Source organism: Diadema antillarum, unplaced genomic scaffold (assembly GCF_040938485.1).
Source record: "Diadema antillarum isolate AM-2024a unplaced genomic scaffold, OU_Dant_1.0 scf00000141, whole genome shotgun sequence".
Taxonomy (NCBI): domain Eukaryota; kingdom Metazoa; phylum Echinodermata; class Echinoidea; order Diadematoida; family Diadematidae; genus Diadema; species Diadema antillarum.
This window is the reverse complement of record NW_027271030.1, coordinates 2,925,720-2,945,984: the sequence shown is the minus strand read 5'-3', so window position 1 is coordinate 2,945,984 and position 20,265 is coordinate 2,925,720. Positions and strand designations below refer to the sequence as shown.

The window sequence follows — 20,265 nt, the reverse complement described above, 5'->3', positions numbered from 1 at the left end:
ACCCAATATCAGAAAACTGTTACGAGGTGGAGATGGCTAAACAGAAGATAAGAATGGATCTTCCGGTACAAATCGGGCATGCAGTGTACCAGTTGGCAAAACTGCGTATGCTCGAATTTTATTACGATTTCCTTGTGAAATATATTGACCCATCCGATTTTCAACTATGTGAGATGGATACAGATTCCGCATACATGGCCATTTCTGCTAATTCCATTGATGATCTCATTAAACCACACCTGAGAAAAGAGTATGAGATGGACAAATGTAACTGGTTTCCCCGCAATGATACAGCAGAAAATGCCAAATACGATAAGCGCACTCCGGGACTCTTCAAAGTTGAGTGGGAGGGTGATGGTATCGTGGCACTTTGTAGTAAAACGTATTATTGCTTCGGTGGGAAAGACAAGTTCAGTTGTAAAGGTATCAGTAAGAAACAGAATGACATAACGAAAGATGTGTATCTGAAGGTTCTGCGATCTAGAGTGGCTGCTGGTGGTGTGAATACTGGCTTTCGTGTAGTTGGCAATGGTGTCTCTACTTACTCACAGGCAAGAAATGCCTTTACATATTTTTACCCCAAACGAAAAGTACTTGATGATAATGTCTCAACCACGTATTTAGATATCTAAAGATAAACAACTTACCCCAGTTTTGGCCATGTATAGGTACATTTGTACCCAAGGTACAGTGATATCACATTTTGTTGTGGTTAGTGCAAATAGCAATGTCACTCACGTCATGACGACAAATATCAATTAACATTTTCTTCGCTGTATTTTCACATAATTTTTTTGTCTTTAGATTCTATTTTGGAACATGTTTTTTTTTTTTTGAATAAAGTGCATTGTCTTATACGACATTGTCCGTGATTAACCAAGGAAACTGTATCTTATCAGCAATATTCATGTGATATTTATGTAATCAATAATCAATAAGATTTTGTAGACTCTAATAAAATTGTAAGATGGTACTGATGAGTGCTGCATTTTCTAGGTAAATTTTTGACACATATAATGTAACTTTATATCAAAATGCCGAATATAACAAAGGTAAATTTCATCTTAGTTTACGTAATTAACACGAGGAAGAAATGAAATAAGATTATGCCGAGTAAAGCAAACAAATGCTATGAAAAACTATAAATAACGAAGTCAAATCAAAATCAAATAAGCATTTTTTGATTCGTAAAATTCATAAATGAACATCTTTATGAATACTACTTTGCATTTTTTTTCTATTGACTTATACTGTTTAGTGTTAGAGTATCTGCTATGAAATATTTCAATTATTAAGTATAAAGTAACGATCAAAGATGTTAAACGTATTTGACTCATGAAATTATTTTTAAATTGCCAAGAGAATAGTCCTACGGTGTGACGTTTTAGGTTTTCAAAAGTTGTTATAAAGTTTTATGATTCATAAGTTTTATGTAAAATTATTTAATGTGAAGATGATTTTGTTTGCTGTATTTGCAGTTTATTTTGACTAAAATTTTCAAATATAACTGAGTTGAATGTGTAAATGTCAAGTTTTAAATAGGTTATAAAAAATAGTTTGATTTTAATAACAAATGTTATATCGCAAGTATTCGTTTCAGTTATCTAATGATTTGCACGAGTGTAACTATTAAACGTAACAAAATATACAAAATATTGATGAATGTTGGTTTTATTTCATAAGACAAAAAGCGATAACACTCCGTACGAATGATACTTGCTTTACTAATTATCTTTATCTCTTGTTAAAGTAATGGTCTGCCATTTCTAGAATTGTGAATTTAGTTTACTACTTGTATATGTACAAATATTGTGTACTTTTATCTACGAATTCAAACTTTTTGCATGATGAATGGGAACTTCAAACTAATTTCAACAACTTTTGCTTCAAGAAATGTAAATGCTGTTGACTTAATACGATTGGTCCTGATCTGTACCTGTAAATTTCATTTTTAAAATTTCACTACAATAACAAATTAATGTGAGTGTTATTGTCTTAATGCATTTGCCCCTACGATGTTATTTTGTGTCTGCAAAACTGAGTAACAGAAAAAAAAAACAACACAGAATAAACTTTGTACAAAAAAAGAACAAAAAAAACTGTTATATTATTGATATTTCAAGTAAGACACATATAAGAGTTTTATTTTACTGATAAAAGGGAAACACAAATAATTTTTTCCTACATGGACAATACTTGTTTTTATTGTTTTAGGTTGTTAAAGTCTGCATATATTTTGATATACAAATAATAAACAGCAACATACAGATTATTGTGTTTTAAATTGTGAGCATGCGTGATTTAAATTCTAAACAATGCTTCAGTATCAAAGAAATTGTTTGGTTTGTTATATTTTGCTTTAAAATTTTTACAAGGAAAGACGTCAATGACTAAGCGAATAAGTCATTTTCTTCTGATTTATATGTCAGTTAGTTTGATAACGAAATGCCAGATTCAGCGTATCAACATTTCTCATGAAGTGGTTCTAGATTACACCAACATCTCGATTTATATGTAAAATTTGTTTTGACCAGATCGTTCGTACTGTGCAACTTTTCATTTTTTTTTTATTCAGTCCCTCTATAGGAGGCACATTGCATTGTTATTTTCTGTAAGTTTATTTTTTTCAGGTAATGTTAGAATATTTTAGTTATGTGTTACATTTACATTGTTAACATGATTTGATACTGTTTTATTTGTCCAATTTAAAGTTTTATACTGTATGACTTGAGCTTCAGACTACAATTCAAATTAGTTTTTTTATTGTTGTATATTCTCAAGTATTATCAGCAGTCTTTAGTTTTATGTTGTGGAAATCTTGGAATGGTATTGCGTAGAGAAATCTTATGTATACAAAGTAGCAAAATAAAATAAATACTTCAAATGAAAAGAAACTGTTGGTCTTTTCTTGTGATTATAATTCCTGTATCTGTTTATGCTCTGTTGGATGTTTATGGCATGTTATGTTTGTGTGATCATTGTGGAGTTTGCACCTTTTATTGCGAATTGAACAATATTATAATACATTTCTTTTTTCATGGAGTATAAACATGAATCTTCTCTAATTCCATTTTTTCGAATCAAATAAATAGTTGTATACTCGTATATAATTAACATACTGATTTTTTTTCAATATACCTCACACGTTGTTTTGAAAATTAAAACCCGCCATATAATATAGCACACACAAACACAGTTTACATCAATCGCAAAGTTTCTGTGTAAATATGGGAAACGTCTAACATGTAAACGTTGTTGCTCATTACATCAGTTTCAAACGTTAAAATAAAGAGAGGATAATTCTGATGATATTACCCAATATTCAAAATTTTCCCAATCAAGAAATATGCGCTGCAGAGAGAGAACATAATTATATACGCCAAATAATATAAACTGCATAATCACTGATCTTTTTGATGATCATTATACTTAATATCGATATTTTGGTGTCTTTGAACAGTTCACTAATATATCAAAAGTCCTTCGTTATTTGTTCGAATTTCATGGAAAACAAGAAGATTTGTATTTATTATTGAAACAGCAAGCTGCATCATTTCGCACAATCCATTAGTCAACTTTGTCGTTACTACAACACTTTCCAAGTTTAAAGCGTCATACGGCGTAACATATATCAGTTAACTATCGTAATTATAAGGGGTGTGGACACGGACACACACACACACACACACACACACACACACACACAATACCAAACACGCGCACATAAATACAGTTCCAACATGAATACACGGGTGAATTGGTAATTACATGTTATGAAAGATTACGCGTAAATACGTAGGGCCTATAGAATCATCTATAAGGTTCAAATCCACTGTCACCAGAGAACGAGGAAGTGCAAGTGACTTCATATTTGTTAATGCGGAGTGTTCTGCCTCACTAAAACACATATCACTATGCATTCTGAACTTGCAGAACTCATAGTTCTGCGTCAATTATGTCTTAATTCATATACAAATTTTCATCGTTCTCTCTCATAAACTTTACAATATTCCATTTTCGCCTATAGTTGTCATTATTCCACGGACAATTATACTGGTGAATAGCGACTTAGTACTTTAGTATTCATAAATTGTCTATGTTTCAAGGGAAATTAATCTTTGTGGGATATATAGTTTTTTTTTTTCACGTCTCCTAAAATTATAGCTATACTCTCATTTCTACATAATAGAAATAAACACATTTAAACAAAACTGAACATGTACCAGCAAAATATAAACACTTAACACACATTTAAGTTGTAGATTGTAGAATTCATCTGCCTTCATAATTCACCATCACCACAGCTAAGCCATGTTCAAATCTACCGCCAGTAAAAAACACGGAAGTTACATCATGCGTGTTAATGACCTAATTTCCTGATTACCCCCTATACATTCTGAGCCTGTATACAGCCTCACAGATCGTTAATATTATGGATAGACAGGTATTAGATCTTTAATATTCATATTTTCGTCTTTCTGTTTTCATAAATATTTTTATAATATTATTATTTATTATATTTCAAGCGATATGTGTTTGCAAAATCTTGAACATACCTGTTTGGGTTAAAAAAAAAATTCAAACTTTGAAGAAAAAAAAAATCATAATTCATATTGTAATATGTATAATCTTTTGAATGATTACTTACACACGATAAGGAAAAAGAAAATGGAGGGAATTTCCCTGAAAATCAGTGACATCATAACGGAAACAAATTCAAATAATCATTTCCAATAATATAAATCTAGAATTCTTATTTCATTTTCATAGATATTCAAAAACATGAATATGAATATTGCATATTCATATTCATGTTTTATATGAATATCGCATATCCATATTCATATTTCATAATCCTTCCGATCCTGCAGGATCGGCAGGATTTTGGGGTCCCAACGGGTACGTATATATACTACTAAGGATATTACCTAAAGTGATCGCATATCACTGATTTGAAAAAAAAAAAAAACAATCATTACAGACTTATTGGTAACCTTGTGTTCCCATGTGATAACCCATAGCAACATAGATTAACACGAGTGATTACGAAAACTATACCGGGTGTCCCAAAAAAAGCGGAACGGTGAATTTTAAGTACCTTGCGGTCTAAAAGTTATATATCTTTTGACATCATTAGAAAGAGCATCTTCCGCAGAAGACTATGATACCAAAATCATTAAATTTGGTTCAGTACTTTTTATTCTACGCCAATTTCTGAAAATGCAGTCATTTTCAAATTTCGCCGGATTTTTGCGACTTATGAGATAATAATTTGAGCGCGACACGCGATCCATACGGTGAACATTGTGTAAGCTCGGTGATCCATGTCAACAAAAGATACAGCTTTCACATTGGGCACGGGCCAGGAAAAAAAAAACAGTGTGTGTGTGTGTGTGTGTGTGTGTGCGCGCGCCCAATATGAAAGCGTTATCTTTTGTTGACATGGATCACCGAGCTTACACAATTCACCGTATGGAACGCGTTTCGCACCCAAATTATTATCTCATAAGTCGCAAAAAATTGAAAATGACTGCATTTACAGAAATTGGCGTAGAATAAAAAGTACAGAACCAAATTTAATGATTTTGGTATCGTGGTCTTCTGCGGAAGATGCTCTTTCTAATGATGTCAAAAAGTATATCACTTTTAGAACGCAAGGTACTGAAAATCCACCGTTCCGCTTTTTTTGGGACACCCGGTATAGGAGGCAATGGGTTTTAATGAAACTTATGTTCTTCTGTTTGTTTCATTCTACTCTTATCAAAGTTAACCGAAACATTTTCCTAGACTTTTTTTTTAATGTCTTCGACTGGTTCTCAAAAACAAGGAAATGATCGCGTGAATACAGTTCTTACCACAATCGGAAAATGAACACACACTTGGAAATGGGGGGGGGGGGGGAGTCCCTGGCCAATCAAGCCGTATAGCTTATTTTTCATGTAGTTCAAGTTGGTCCTGAAATCACATGAGTTTTACTGACTCATCATACAAGTATATATGAATTGTATTTCACGATGGATTAAAACACAACGAACAGCTCCTTGTATCTCGTTATAGATACAGCAGTATATCAATTTCAATGACTACAAGGCCTCATAAATTATTATTTCAAGTTGGCAGTCACGTACGACTTCTGCAATTAGGTAATAACACAAAGCATGGTTTCGACTATCCCGGACACCTTAAAATACTTTTATTCTGGATAAGAAATAAGGAAGATATGACATTTTGAAATTTCATCTTTTTTTTTTCTTTTTTTTTTGGGGGGGGGGGGGCAAAAACATGTCTTGACCAGTCCTTATGAATATTCAAATTATTGAGTTGATGATGTCATACACTCACAATTTTTCATTTATGTTATGTATGAAATTCGGGAAAACTGTTATTTTCAGCTAATACAAGTAAAAGCCTGTTCTCGTCTCAAGATATATCAGAGTTTAACATATATTTTGTTCTTCTTTATTTTGGGTGGTATTAAGACAAGGTTTATATTGAATACAGTTGAAATATGAGATTTTGTCATTTCTTAAACAGGAAATGGTGAGAGCATGACATCGCTAACTCTCCAAAAGATAAAGATGATTATGTTTGCTGTATAACCAGGGGCTAAAGTCGATAATTGCCATGATTGCTGCCTTTTTTTTTCCTGCATGATCTCCAAGAGATATAGTAGTTCACGGAGTATATCCTAAAAACAGCGCGCTCCGGATTCAAGTCAAGTTTATCCAGGGCTGAAAGTCTAGACACAATGAGGTGCTTAGCTTCCTGGTGTCAAGTAAGAACTAACAGGTTATCATACTGGGCGGAACAGCAAGCAATTTCGATGCTGCGGGATCGTATTTAACACTACAATTTGTATATACAGTATTTCGATCGTTCTAGAGATTGTCTTCATTACTTTGGATTGAAACTATATACTTACGTATGACTCTGCTGTTTTCAAGGCTCTTCGATGACTGTCCATTATGAATCTTTTCATAAAACGGGCATTAGTATTTCGAGTATTTCGATCGTTCTAGAGATTGTCTTCATTACTTTGGATTGAAACTGTATACTTACGCATGACTCTGCTGTTTTCAAGGCTCTTCGATGACTGTCCATTATGAATCTTTTCATAAAACGGGCATTTCAGAATGGGAAACGTCTCCTTTTACGACACATTGAATTTCCCCTTCCTACGCTTGAACTTCTCTTTTCTTTTAAGCTGGTTGATGCATTTTCCCATCAACAAAGCCTACCCAGACATTATCTATCACTCCGTCTCAGACATCACGTTTTGTTCTTTTATCCTACACGTCATTACAAGATTAATGTACGCATATTATTGAATCATTACAGACCTGTATTTATCACGTTCGTTCTCAGTTTATAGTGTTGAGCAGAAGGCTTTGAAACTTGATACTACATTCATGCATGCAGGTTTTAGTGTTAAGAGGAATTGACTAGTCAGGTGTTAATTGCACGTAAAGGACTGGCTGGGATGGTCTTGCTCCATGTTTAGTGTAAAGGTCTACATTTCTATAATATCAATCCATAACGTTTAATTATATAGGTTTTCCCATCCATTTTCGCACTCTTGTCATTCAATTTCAAAGATTTATTATTCAATTTCGTCCCGAGAAGCACATGGAACGCAAATCCTAACTTCAATTTCGTCAATTGTCACTGTAATTCGTTTTTCGTCAAACATTTTCGCAGATATAACATTCAAAATCGTGAATTGTCATTCAAATTCATCCCTCCCGCTGACAGATCGCAAAATGTGAAGATCAAATTCGTTTTTGTTCACACAATTTCATGAATTTTTCGTTCAAATTCGTTTGTCAGTGTTTTCGTATACATGCGAGACGGTACGTCTGTTTGTATCAGTGTGTTCGCGGATTGCTTGTGTGTGTGTCTGTATCAGTGGTTCTGTGTGTACAGTGTGTGTGTGTGTGATGGGGGGGGGGGCACCACTTGTGTTTGAACTCCTGAATGTAAAATGTGAACGGTTACAGAAAAAATACATGAATGACTGGGAAATCACACCGGATAAAGATATGAGACGAATATGAATGAAAATTCAACAAAAATGATTGATAAGATACGAAATCGATCCTGCTGTTTTGAGTGCTGCGAGTGAGACTGACGAATTTGAATTGTAAATGACGAAAATGAATGTCAAATGACTAAATTGAATGGACTTTATTTGAAAATGAATGACGAAAGACGAATTTTAAAGTATAGATTGACCTATTCCCGACATCCCGCGACGAAATGGAAGTGAAAATTTTTGAAATTGAATGAAAAAAGTTTGAAAATGAATGGGAAAACTTATATTTAAAAACAGAAAAATATAAGGGAAGAACCACATTCATCGCATATCTCTCTCCTTCTTATCAATTTCTCCATTTCTTTCTACCCCCATCACCCTTCTTCAAAATTCTGGATCATTTCAACACGTTGCAGATGTGAAAAAAAAAAATTGTCATCACCGTACATCTTTGTCACAATAAATAAGGTACGACTTCTCGATTTAACACATATGCAATATGCCCCCCCCCCAAAAAAAAAAAAAAAAACAAAAACCAAAACAAAACAAACAAAAAAAACCTGCAAGAGTAATATTCAATTCAATTCAGTTAGGTCCATTTCAAAATTTATTCCATTTTTCTGCAGAACACAAATTAAATATAAATTTAACAAGGTATATGCAAAAAGATTGCGATACAGTGAACTCAGTTGGCGATCGTAATATAAAGAAAATCATGAAAAAGAAGACAAAGAAACAAAATACAGGTATATGTGTATTGTAACAATATACACATACAAAGCAACACGATTTTTACTTCCATAGTGGCACTAGTTCACTGTAAAGAAGGCAGTATCTGGCGCAAAGATGAAAAAAAAAAAGAGTATGCAGCCTCAACCTTTATCAAGTGCATTCTCCAGCACAGGTCAATGTTAACAACATACTGCTGTAGAAGGTTAACGACATAATAAAATATACCAGATCAAAGATCACAGTCCAATCGGGGCAGCGCACTTTACAACATGGTAATTGTCCAAATACCTTTATTTCACAATATATTTCACTTCATAAATAAATATATTCCGCTTAGGCTGACGTATTATAGACAAAATTATGCAACGTCTATTGGACAATTTTGTGATGAGTCCTCTAGGTGATGACATTGACGTAAAAAACCTCATGAGACAAAAAATCAAAGAGTCAGTATTTTCTTTATACAATTATAGTCAAAATAAATCACATCTTACCTAAAATAGATTATGTCCATCTAAAACAATGTAAAAGACATTGGTGAAGCCATGGACGCTCATTAAACATATATGAATTTAAGCTAATTTGGCAAAAGGAAGCATTTAGTGACACAAATGCTATTTCGGTCCAATAGGCAAATTGTATATATATTTGAAGTATTCACTGGATTGAGTGTCATCTTAGCAAAATAGCTCGACGGTTGTACAATATTCTTTACTTACTTCCATTTGCCACAGGAGGGCGGTATAAAACGGTCCACCGACATTGGTATTGATATCTACTATAGGAAAAGAGATCAGTGGTTGTACCACTTGAAAAAAAGTCTCTAATCCTTGGCACAGTCGCGGTAGTAATGTCATCCGTGGTATTAAATTCGACACAAAAACAACAACAACATAACAAACAAACAAATAACAATTCCTCAATCTCACCTTCAGAAACTGTAATAATGGCAAAAACACAGTCAGTATTGAAAGCTGGCAAGCAGGCCAGTGCTAACCGTTGATTTTGTGAACAAATTCACGTATATAATTCCCCTCGCGCAACAACACACAGACAAACAAGCAAAAAATATGGAAGAGGTTTTTGATTTATGACGTGCAGTTCCTTCGATTACCATGCAGAATCTACGTGTATGACACATTACACACTGAAACAAATGACGTATAGAGACTATTTCATTTGCCTCTTTTTCTTAGTATTTATGGCAATGTCGCTTAACAATGTGAAGATTTGAAAGAAGGACAAAAACGAAATCAGCAACAGCGAAGGAAAACAGGTCACCGGTAGTCATGTAAGTGGGACCGAGCCCTTCTCACTGATGCACGGGGGGGGGGGGGGGGGGGGTTGTCGGGGCTGGTTGTCCTTGCCCACTCGCAGGAAGATGAAGTCAGTAAGCCGCTCGCAGGAAGATGAAGTCAGTAAGCCACGTCGGTGCATAGGAAAGCGGGAGAAATATGACTTTCATGTCCAGTCCGCATGAGTAGCGGGTCCTAGGCCAGCGGGAGAGCAGTGCATGGATCATCGCATTGGTCACGAGTGTGAGATTGGGCGATGTGACAAAGCTCATAAAGTTTACTGTGGCGTGGCCGACTAAAAAAACACACAAAAAAACATAGAAACGATATCAAAACAATATCCACAAATTCTTTTTCAAATCAGTTCAATTCAATTTAGACTTCGATGTGTTTCTTTTCTCAACAGAATGATACATGTTCAACATTATTGCTGACATTGGACACGCATTTGAACAATATAAAAAAGCAAAATAGAATTTTGTTCATGCCTTTGATTTACCATAACAAACAAACAAACACACACATAAACACACCTTTTTTTCCAGATTCATGAAATTCTTCCGTCGAGATGTTTTCATTGCAACTGATTGACAAATTGCCCTACATCGACGTAAATAAGCACTGAATTCATCAGTGTTTTAGTAGAAGCCATGATAAAAAAAAAAATATGGAGGTACGTACTCGAGCAGGATTCGAACTTACGACCTCCTAATCTCCGGACAGGCGTCATCTCCACTAGACCATCGAGCTTGCGCCCGACAGCAAGTGTTGTTTCTAATCCTTTGCAGCATGCAGCCGGTACTGCGTAATTATTCAGATTCATGAAATTCTTCCGTCGAGATGTTTCCATTGCAAGTGATTGACAAATTGCCCTATATCGACGTAAATAATCATGGCTACAACTAATAATTCAGTGCTTTTTTACGTCGAAATCATGGCTACTACTACTACAACACCGATCAATATTCAGTGCTTATCTTCGTCGATGTAGGACAATTTGTCAATCAGTTGCAATGAAACACACCTTTACTGATGAAATGAAGGACGGAAAAGGGATATAAGATAAAAGGAGGGAACGAACAGATGAAAGTAAAATTGAACCGCAATGAAGAGGACCAGTGAAGGCTAAAAGAGATTTGAAAAAAAAAACAAACACCAAAAAACACAATCATTCATATGATGGAAAAAAAAAAACGAGGTTAGAATTTTACTCCCTCTTGTGGTCATATATCACTAGCCGATAAGTATAAATTTTAAATTGACTCGAGGGGGGGGGGGGTGGCAATAAATTTGGTGTCATTTTTTTTTGGTCTCTGGGGTGTGGTTGCTGCGCTTCTTGAGGGATTCCTCTAGAATTATTCTATGGCTTTAATATGTTTGTATATATATTAGTGAGTTGTTATATTACATGTCTTAACTTGCCTTTTCAGGGGTCTTATTATACAAGCCTGCTTTTCTAAGACCCCGCCACTTTACATCTATAATGCATCTACATGCATTGTCAATTTATATTTAAATATTCTGCAAATTGTTTTAATCGCATATATCCAAAAATGTATTCCTTGTTACATACTATTGTTCTTATGTAATTTTTGTATTGTGGAAACTTTGAATAAACTTGAAACTTGAAACTTGACTCACTCTCTTCGTAAAGGTTTGAATCATAATCAGCCTTCCTCTCGGCGGGGAGTCGCTCCCATGTCGCCTTCATCTCTGCCTTGAACCGATCGCCGTCCGTTAGATTGGTCCTAAAATAACCCGGCTCCAAAATGCTCACTTTGACGCCACAGTCCAGCATCTGACTTTCTCTCCTTCGGGTAAAGGTAAATGAAGACATAGTGTAAGGACGACCTCTGATAAATATTTCTGCACTTCAAAATGAGGGCATTAAAACCGTAAGAATGATGAATACAAAACTGTCATGTCGTGAGTTCGCCAGTGAACAAAGAAACTTAAAGACTGGTGCTGCTAGTACATCTTCTGCTAGTGGGAAACAGTGTGCATTACTATGGACTGTCAATGCAATTATTTCTGTTACTTTGTTCCTCCCTTCATTCCTCCATCGAAATCCTTCGCTAGACTTGCATTTAAAGAAGATCCACATCTCGTCTTCCATCTACCACCGGCCAACATTGGTAAATTCAAGAACCACCCTTCCACTCAAGCAGTGACTATACCGAAAATGGTCAAATGCGTATAGTTTTAGAAATAAACGTGAACTTACAGGAGTCATATCTATTTCTGATTTGCTCGATGTTGAGAACACATAGCTATTTTAGTTCCTCCATGTGAATAAAGAAAAGTAAACATCGGTTGTTGTTTTTTTCGTATGCGTTTTTGTTGTTGTCATTGTAATTTCAATCATCTGTTTTCTTGTTGTTATTGCTATAATAATCATAATTTCTTAAAACAAAACAAAACAAAACAGGGCAAAGCAAAACCAAACAAAACAAATCAAAATCCACAGCGTACCTCAGTGTGTCGGAAAAGGCCTGTATGCCGTACTTTGATTCGCTGTATCCGCCGGCGCCCAAAGCCACTCGAGAGAGGGCGCTAGCTATGTTGACAACTCGACCTCGAGCTTTCCTGAGCAGCGGTAGGAAGGCGATGGTGACATCGATGACACCGGTGAGATTGACCCCGAGGGTGCGCTCGTAGTCTTCCTTTGAGCACCATCCGATGAGGCCAGGGGTGTGAGCGATGCCGGCATTGTTCACAAGTCCCCATAGACCTGCGGAAAGAAAGTGGTTTGAGTCCCTTTCTTTCGTTGTTGTAATGATTCTGATGATGACAATGATAATGATAATAATGATATTAATACTACTACTACTACTGCTACTGATAATAATAATAATGATAATAATAATAATAATAATAATGATAATAATAGTAATGGTAATAATAATGATAATAATAATAATAATAATAATGAAAAGACAAAAGAAAGAACACAAAAGTTCGAGGCCGAGTTGTCAACATAGCTAGCGCCCTCTCTCGAGTGGCTTTGGGCGCCGGCGGGTACACCGAATCAAAGTACGCCATACAGGCCTTTTCCGACACACTGAGGTACGCTGTGGATTTTGATTTGTTTTGTTTGGTTTTGTTTCAGGAAAAGACGGCTGGAGGGACAAATAACGGAGATGAGGGCTGCTATAAGTAAACTGACTGAGAGCGAAAAGAGGCACTGTAAGAAAATCAGAGGACTATCTCAAATTGAGAAAAGGTACAACGTAAAAGGAAAAGGGAGGACTGTCGTCATTGAAGAGCTCAAGCAGCGTGTGACGGCGAAGGCTGCAAAGGTAAAACGATACCAGCAACGTGTAACGCAATTCAGACAGAACAAACTCTTCAAGACGAACCAGAAGAGATTATATGAGGAATTGTGTGGCACTAGAAATCACCAGGAGGAACATCCAGACCCAGTCGAATGTCAACAATTCTGGGGTAAGATTTGGGGTAATCCAGTTGAACGCAACAAGGATGCACAATGGCTAAAAGATGTCAAGAGACAGCTCAAACATGTCGAGAAACAAGAAAACATCTTCATTGATACACAAAAAGTGAAGAAACAACTGAGCAAAATGCCGAACTGGAAAGCATCAGGACCAGACGCAGTGCATGGATTTTGGATCAAACATTTCACGGCAGTCCATGAGAGAATACCAAAGCAACTACAGCTTGCTCTAGAGTAAGCGGGGAAGTTCCCCACTGGATGAACACAGGCAGGACGGTCCTCATCATGAAGGACAAATCCAAAGGTAATGTTGCCTCAAATTAAAGACCCATAACTTGTTTAAACATGATATGGAAGTTAATGACTGGCATCATAGCGAATGAGATGTATTGCTTCATTGAAGGGAAGGACTTATTCCCTGTCGAACAAAAAGGTGGGAGGCGAGGGTGCAGAGGAACTAAAGACCAACTACTAATTGACAAAATGGTGATGAGAAATTCCAAGAGAAGGAGGACCAACCTGTGTGTAGCCTGGATCGATTATAAGAAGGCTTATGATATGGTGCCTCATTCGTGGATTGATGAATGCTTGCAAATGTTCGGACTTGCAGATAACATCCGAGCTTTACTGACAAATTCTATGAAGGCATGGTGCACAACCCTCACATCGAATGGCAAAGATCTTGGTCAGGTGAGAATACAACGAGGAATATTCCAAGGGGACTCACTGTCACCTCTCCTCTTCGCCATATCACTCATCCCACTTACAAGCGTTCTGCGAAATGTATCGGCCGGTTATGACCTCGGAGGAAATCATGGCTCTCTCAATCATCTGCTGTTCATGGATGACCTTAAGCTCTTTTGTAAAGACGAGAAGCAGTGCGACAAGCTGGTTCAAACGGTTCGTCTGGTCAGCAAAGACATCGGCATGGACTTCGGCATCAACAAGTGCGCTACCCTGGTTATGAAGAGAGGGAGACGAGTGAAGAGTGCAGGAATACCACTCCCTGATGGAAGAATACTACAGACTCGCTGAAAAGGTTCATCTGATTGGAAAATCAACTGGATGAGCGTTCGTTTTCTCACAATCAATGAAAATTACCTTTACTTGATAAGACTTTCGCCTGCTGGCTCTGCAGGCTTCTTCAGATCGAGCGTTGTGAGAAGGACTTCCCACGAGCCGACGTAGCTGGCGCACGCCGATCTGAGAGAATGGGATCGTATATTGAGGAAAGTGAATATTGTCCGAGGTCTCGGTTGAAGGTTCTCCCTTGTTGTTTCCGAATGTGAATTGCTTCCCTTATCCAGCGTGAGGTTTTTCCAGAGTCTCTGGCTAGGATGGAACACTTCTTCCAGTTGATGCTGGAAGAAGGCCACCATGCCTTCAACTGAGACCTCGGACAATATTCACTTTCCTCAATATACGATCCCATTCTCTCAGATCGGCGTGCGCCAGCTACGTCGGCTCGTGGGAAGTCCTTCTCACAACGCTCGATCTGAAGAAGCCTGCAGAGCCAGCAGGCGAAAGTCTTATCAAGTAAAGGTAATTTTCATTGATTGTGATAAAACGAACGCTCATCCAGAATACTACAGAGTTTGGAGGAAGGAGAGAATTACAAATACCTCGGAGTGTTGGAATCTGATGATGTCTCGAACAATGCTATCAAAGTGTCTGTGACGAAGGAGTACTTCTCACGTGTAAAAAGTGTACTAAAATCACACTTAAATGGCGGACACGTGATCACAGCTCTAAACACCTGGGCGGTAGCAGTTTTGAGATACACAGGAGGAGTGGTCGAATGGACGAAGGCGGAACTGGCTGCTATGGATCGGAAGACAAGAAAGATGCTCTCGATCTACAAAACCCACCAAATGAGTGCTGATGTCGACAGGTTGTACCTGCCAAGGAAAGAAGGAGGCCGGGGGCTCGTGAGTGCATCAGATTGCGTCGAAATGGAGCAAATCAGTCTCAACCATTACATAAACAGCAGTGAAGAAAAACTCCTTCGAGCCGTTCTGGTTGAAAGTGGAAATAATGTAAACGTCATTGATCCACTTACTTTCAAAAGCCAGAAACGAACAGAAAGATCCGCAAAGTGGAGAGAAAAGCAGCTACACGGGCAGTTTTGCGGAGAGACGGAGAACATCAGCAGTAATGACACATGGTTATGGCTGAAGAAACGAGAACTGAAGAAGGAGACAGAAGGACTGATCATCGCTGCCCAAGAGCAAGCACTGTCAACAAATGCTCTGAAAGCCAAGATACAGAAGAGAGATGTGGATGCCGCATGCAGGATATGCCGAGAAAGAGACGAGACAGTGCAACATATCGTATGTGGCTGTAGTAAATTGGCGCAAAAGGAGTACAAAAGACGACATGACAAACTGGCACAAGTCGTTCACTGGGAGCTATGCAGAAAACATGAAATACCATGTGAGAGCAAATGGTATATGGACGAACCACAGAAAGTTTCTGAAAATGATCAAGCTAAAATCCTGTGGGATTTCGATGTTCAAACTGACAATGTCATCCAGCACAGGCGTCCGGATATCATCGTCGTAGAAAGGGCTCGACAGATGTGCACAATCGTCGATGTCGCGGTACCGGGAGACAGCAGAGTAGCCGAGAAGGAGAAGGAAAAGATAGAGAAGTACCAAGACCTTGCCAGAGAGCTTCGCCGCCTGTGGAATATGAGAACGAAGGTGATCCCTATTGTCGTTGGAGCACTCGGAACAACGCCAAAGCAGCTGCGACGGCACTTAGACAACGTTGGTGTGCCAGATCGAGTGCAAACGCTCCAAAAAGCAGCATTGCTGGGGACGGCACGAATCCTGAGAAAAGTACTGGAAGTCTAAGGTTCCAGGATGGAACTTGACGTGATATTAATCTCCAAGAGATATCTTGTGAAGATAGAGATAACAATAATAATGATAATAATGATGATGATAATAATAATGGTAATAATAATAATAATAGTGATGATAATAATAATAAAGGTAATAATAATAACAATAATGATAATAATAATAACAACAATGATAACAATAATAATTTTTGCTCGTCAACGCTCTTTCCCCATCCCTTTTCTCTCGGCAATTAATCTCTCTTGAGAAAACTGAGTAATCACAATAATGTGTAAGTACAATGTAATTAGTAGAACTATAGATATGGAGCTTGTAACAAAATCAAAGTGAGTATGATAATAGGTGGGGCCTCTCCGTATCAAGAACTGGAAAAGACCTCTGAATACATCTAATGATAAAGATCAGTTTTATATTTCATCGCTCTACCATTATTCATGTTCAATCCTTTTAAAGTCTTCTCTTAATTGGCCCTTATCCCATCTCATAAAGAATAATTTTCTTCCTGTCATTTATCTTCTATCATCTTTCTGTCTTACAGTATTTAGTACTACCTATATTGAATCATTTTTTTAGATTCTTTTTCCACCTTCTGCTTCTCTGCTCCTCCTCACTCTTCTCTTCTTCCTCCTACTGCTCCTCATAATCCTAGTTAATTCTAATGAGGTTAAAGGGATGGTACAGTGTTGGTGGAGATGAGAATTGGGCTTTTAACTTTTGGTGGAGATGAGAATTGGGCTTTTAACTTTTGGCGAGATACCAAGAAAACATTTAGGAAATTAGTACAGATCATACCATTTTGAGAGGAATTAAAAGTTTATTTGATGAAAATCGGGTGTGGAATGACTGAAACATCCAAAAACAAAGTAATACAAAGCGATCGTAGTAAAGTGTGGGTCCCACACTTTACTAAAATCGCTCTGTTTTGGATATCTCAGCCATTTCAAAAAAAAAAAATTGCATCAAAGAAACGCTGAATTCCTCATGGAATTACATGCTCTTTTAAATTTCATAAGATGTTTCTCATTACCTCACCAAAAAAGGTTAGAAACCTGAAATTAGGTCTCAACCAAAACTATACGATCCCTTTGACATGGAATTCTTTGTCTTTCTTTGTTGTGTGTGTGCTTGTGTGTGTGTGTGTGTGTGTGTGTGTGCGTGTGTGTGTGTGTGTGTGCGTGTCTGGTGTCCCTTTTTCCCCCTCGGTTGAATAGATTACGAGTCCTGTCTTGCCGGATGCCCACCTTTGCCTTTAGGAAGCTTCTCCTTTACGAATCGCAAGGCGGCCTCGACACTCTCGTGATCGGTGACGTCGAGGCGAAGGGTGATCACCCTCTCCGACGTCTTCTCCTCGAGCTCCTTCTGACCTTTCGATGTCAGGCAGGCGGCGAAGACGTGGACGCCGCGGCTGTCGAGCTGCCTGGTCACAAGATTGCCGAACCCGCTGTCGCAGCCGGTAACGAGGACGTACCTGTGATGGGCAAAATTTGCATGGAATATACGAAGGCAAAAATAAGAGGAAAATCAGCGCCATACTGTCACTCAACCCGCTTCTTTCAAAATATGACAGTCCTCATGGTATTAAATGTATTGTTTACCGTTAGGAGCAGTGATTAAAACAATGTTCGAGTTATCACACTTGATGCATATAATTACGTAGGTCAGTTGTATCACATAACATCCTATTTGCAATAAAGCCTCTAATATAACGAGATATGACTGTTTTTCTCAATAACCCATAACTGTAGACGGTCTATTCTAAAGATATATCTATTACAACTTCTGTTCACATTTTGTATATTCAACAATACTTATAATTGTTATACTGATTAAAAATTTTTAATTGATTGTTTCTATCCCTCACTAAGCACTAAAGATGGGTTTTGTTTCATCTGCAAATCGTAAATAATGCCTTTAACCACGGACGGCCAACCAGTTTCCATAAGCAAACGGTTAATCAAAACGCATTCAAGAGTAACTCAAAGACTCAAGTCTGTGAACATAAAGTTCTCATTTTAGGCAGGATTGTGATGAAACCTCGACAATTTTATGTCTGTGCATGTTCTCTCTATAACCTACGAAATTCCCGACCCTGTCACGGATCAACAACCAATTGCCACCAAAGATCAGTTGGCCTGATGAAGTATCCCGGAGTGGTAAGTTTCAGTTTTAAAGTTTAATCAGTTATTTGGAGATATAACTCGCAAGCGACATTCCTACATTGTACACCAGAAGCACTCGCAGCGCAACAAATTTCAATTCAGTTCAGTTTAGTTTACTTCAATTCTCTTTTCTCTTTTTTTTTCACAAAATATAACATGATATACGAAAATCACAAATGATCTTGAATGCACAATAGTTGATTGCGCGATGAAAATTAGAGGTATTAGCGAATTACAAGCATACACAGTTTCCAACTAATTGTGTATTGTGTTTTACATTACCCATGCTCTGAGGGGAAAAAGAAAAAGAAAAGTCGGGGAGTCGACTAAAGAGCAGAGGTTGTGTATTGTATACTGTGGACAATTCATACTGACTCTTATTACTACTTTTCTTCTTTTTTGAGGGGGGGGGGGGTGTGCGGGGGGAGGAGCTTCTTTTCAACGTACCATGCTACACAATGTGGCATGGAATTAATTATACAAACTTACTTGTCCGTGATTCTCGTCACGAGACGAGACCGGAGCAGGCTCTCGAGTAGACGAAAGATGAAAATCGTCGCGGCCGTGGCGGCGGCAGCGATAATCACAGCCCACATAGTGACTTCCATAGTTTGGTCGTATTGCGCGTAAACTGCAGAGAAATCAAAATGGGAAAAAAATATATGTAATGATTTAATTATAGAATCTATTCATTCATATTGAATACGTCCAAATATACGCGTATATAGCTACTTAAGTTGTATTCTAACGAATTGATAGCATAACGAATAATACCCTTGTGCAATGATATTGTTCCACTGAATAAGAGTATGTTCAGTGGGTAATGCAAGTCGATTCCTTCACGAAAAAATAGAGCATTTATCCCCCCCCCCCCCGAAAAAATAGAGAGAATCGTTGTCTATCACGTGGTAACATGGATATCTAGGTATGTACAATTTGTATACGCCACAGAATTCCACTTCTCTAATCAGTAATGTCAACTATTCATTGCTGCATTACTTCAAAATGAAATATACATGTAGGAACATTGCACTACATTTATATACCTACACGTTTGAAGTTACAAACATTATTATAGATATAATGTTGTGATGGCAACTACTCATTATATAGGCAGTGACATCATCTGATACGTAAAGCTGCACGGGTTATTATCCCACGCTGACATTCAATTGCACTATGTGGAGCTGGGACAACTTTTCTCATTGGATTTCAAAGACGTTTCAAGCAGATTTTCAGGGAGAAATGAGTATGCAGGCATGAGCTAGTAGTATAAATGATAAGGCAACACCCGGCCAAAACCATCGATTTGGGCGACCATTGACGAATGCGCTAGGAGCTGTTTCGCCATTTTGTGCTTTCAGAACAGAAGAAAACAATGCAAACTCGGCTTATTCTGTTGAACAGTACGGACGCCTTTGATATTGTCTTCCCCTCTTCCATAGACGTTTTGCATTGCCATCACGTACAGTAAGAACAAGGGTCAAGCGCTTTAGAATAGCTGATGTCGCGGAGAGTAAAGTGTATGAAAGCCAGGTATTTACAGTTGGGTTTACAGAAGGCCTACAAAGTACTAACTGCGCCGTTTTCGCATGAAGATCTTGAAGTTGTACAAACGGATGCCGTTGCGGCGCTATATTTCCTTAATTTTTCAACAAAAACTACTAGGAATACTTACATGGGTCGATCAAACCCAAATGATTCCCATCGGTGACTGTTTGATGCATTT

At 37.5% G+C, this 20,265-nt stretch overlaps 1 protein-coding gene across 1 annotated transcript; it reads right to left on the bottom strand.

The window, feature by feature from the left end:
• Positions 1-10,151: 10,151 nt before the first annotated feature.
• On the bottom strand, positions 10,152-19,132 carry LOC139721287 (17-beta-hydroxysteroid dehydrogenase type 6-like). Its single transcript, XM_071632609.1, has 5 exons — positions 19,026-19,132; positions 17,619-17,845; positions 12,532-12,790; positions 11,701-11,870; positions 10,152-10,354 (listed from the first exon to the last, which is right to left on the bottom strand). Exons 1-5 carry the CDS (start codon positions 19,130-19,132, stop codon positions 10,152-10,154), a joined length of 966 nt encoding a protein of 321 aa, XP_071488710.1.
• Between the last annotated feature and the right edge of the window lie 1,133 nt (positions 19,133-20,265).

Bases quoted from the DNA above. Each gene is read 5' to 3' on its own strand.
- LOC139721287 (XM_071632609.1), bottom strand. From the start codon at position 19,132: ATGTGGGCTGTGATTATCGCTGCCGCCGCCACGGCCGCGACGATTTTC. The intron at 17,846-19,025 runs GTAAGTTTGTAT...TGCCCATCACAG, and splicing joins GTGACGAGAATCACGGACAA to GTACGTCCTCGTTACCGGCT. The intron at 10,355-11,700 runs GTGAGTCAAGTT...GTGTTTTTTTAG, and splicing joins TTCAAACCTTTACGAAGAGA to TCGGCCACGCCACAGTAAAC.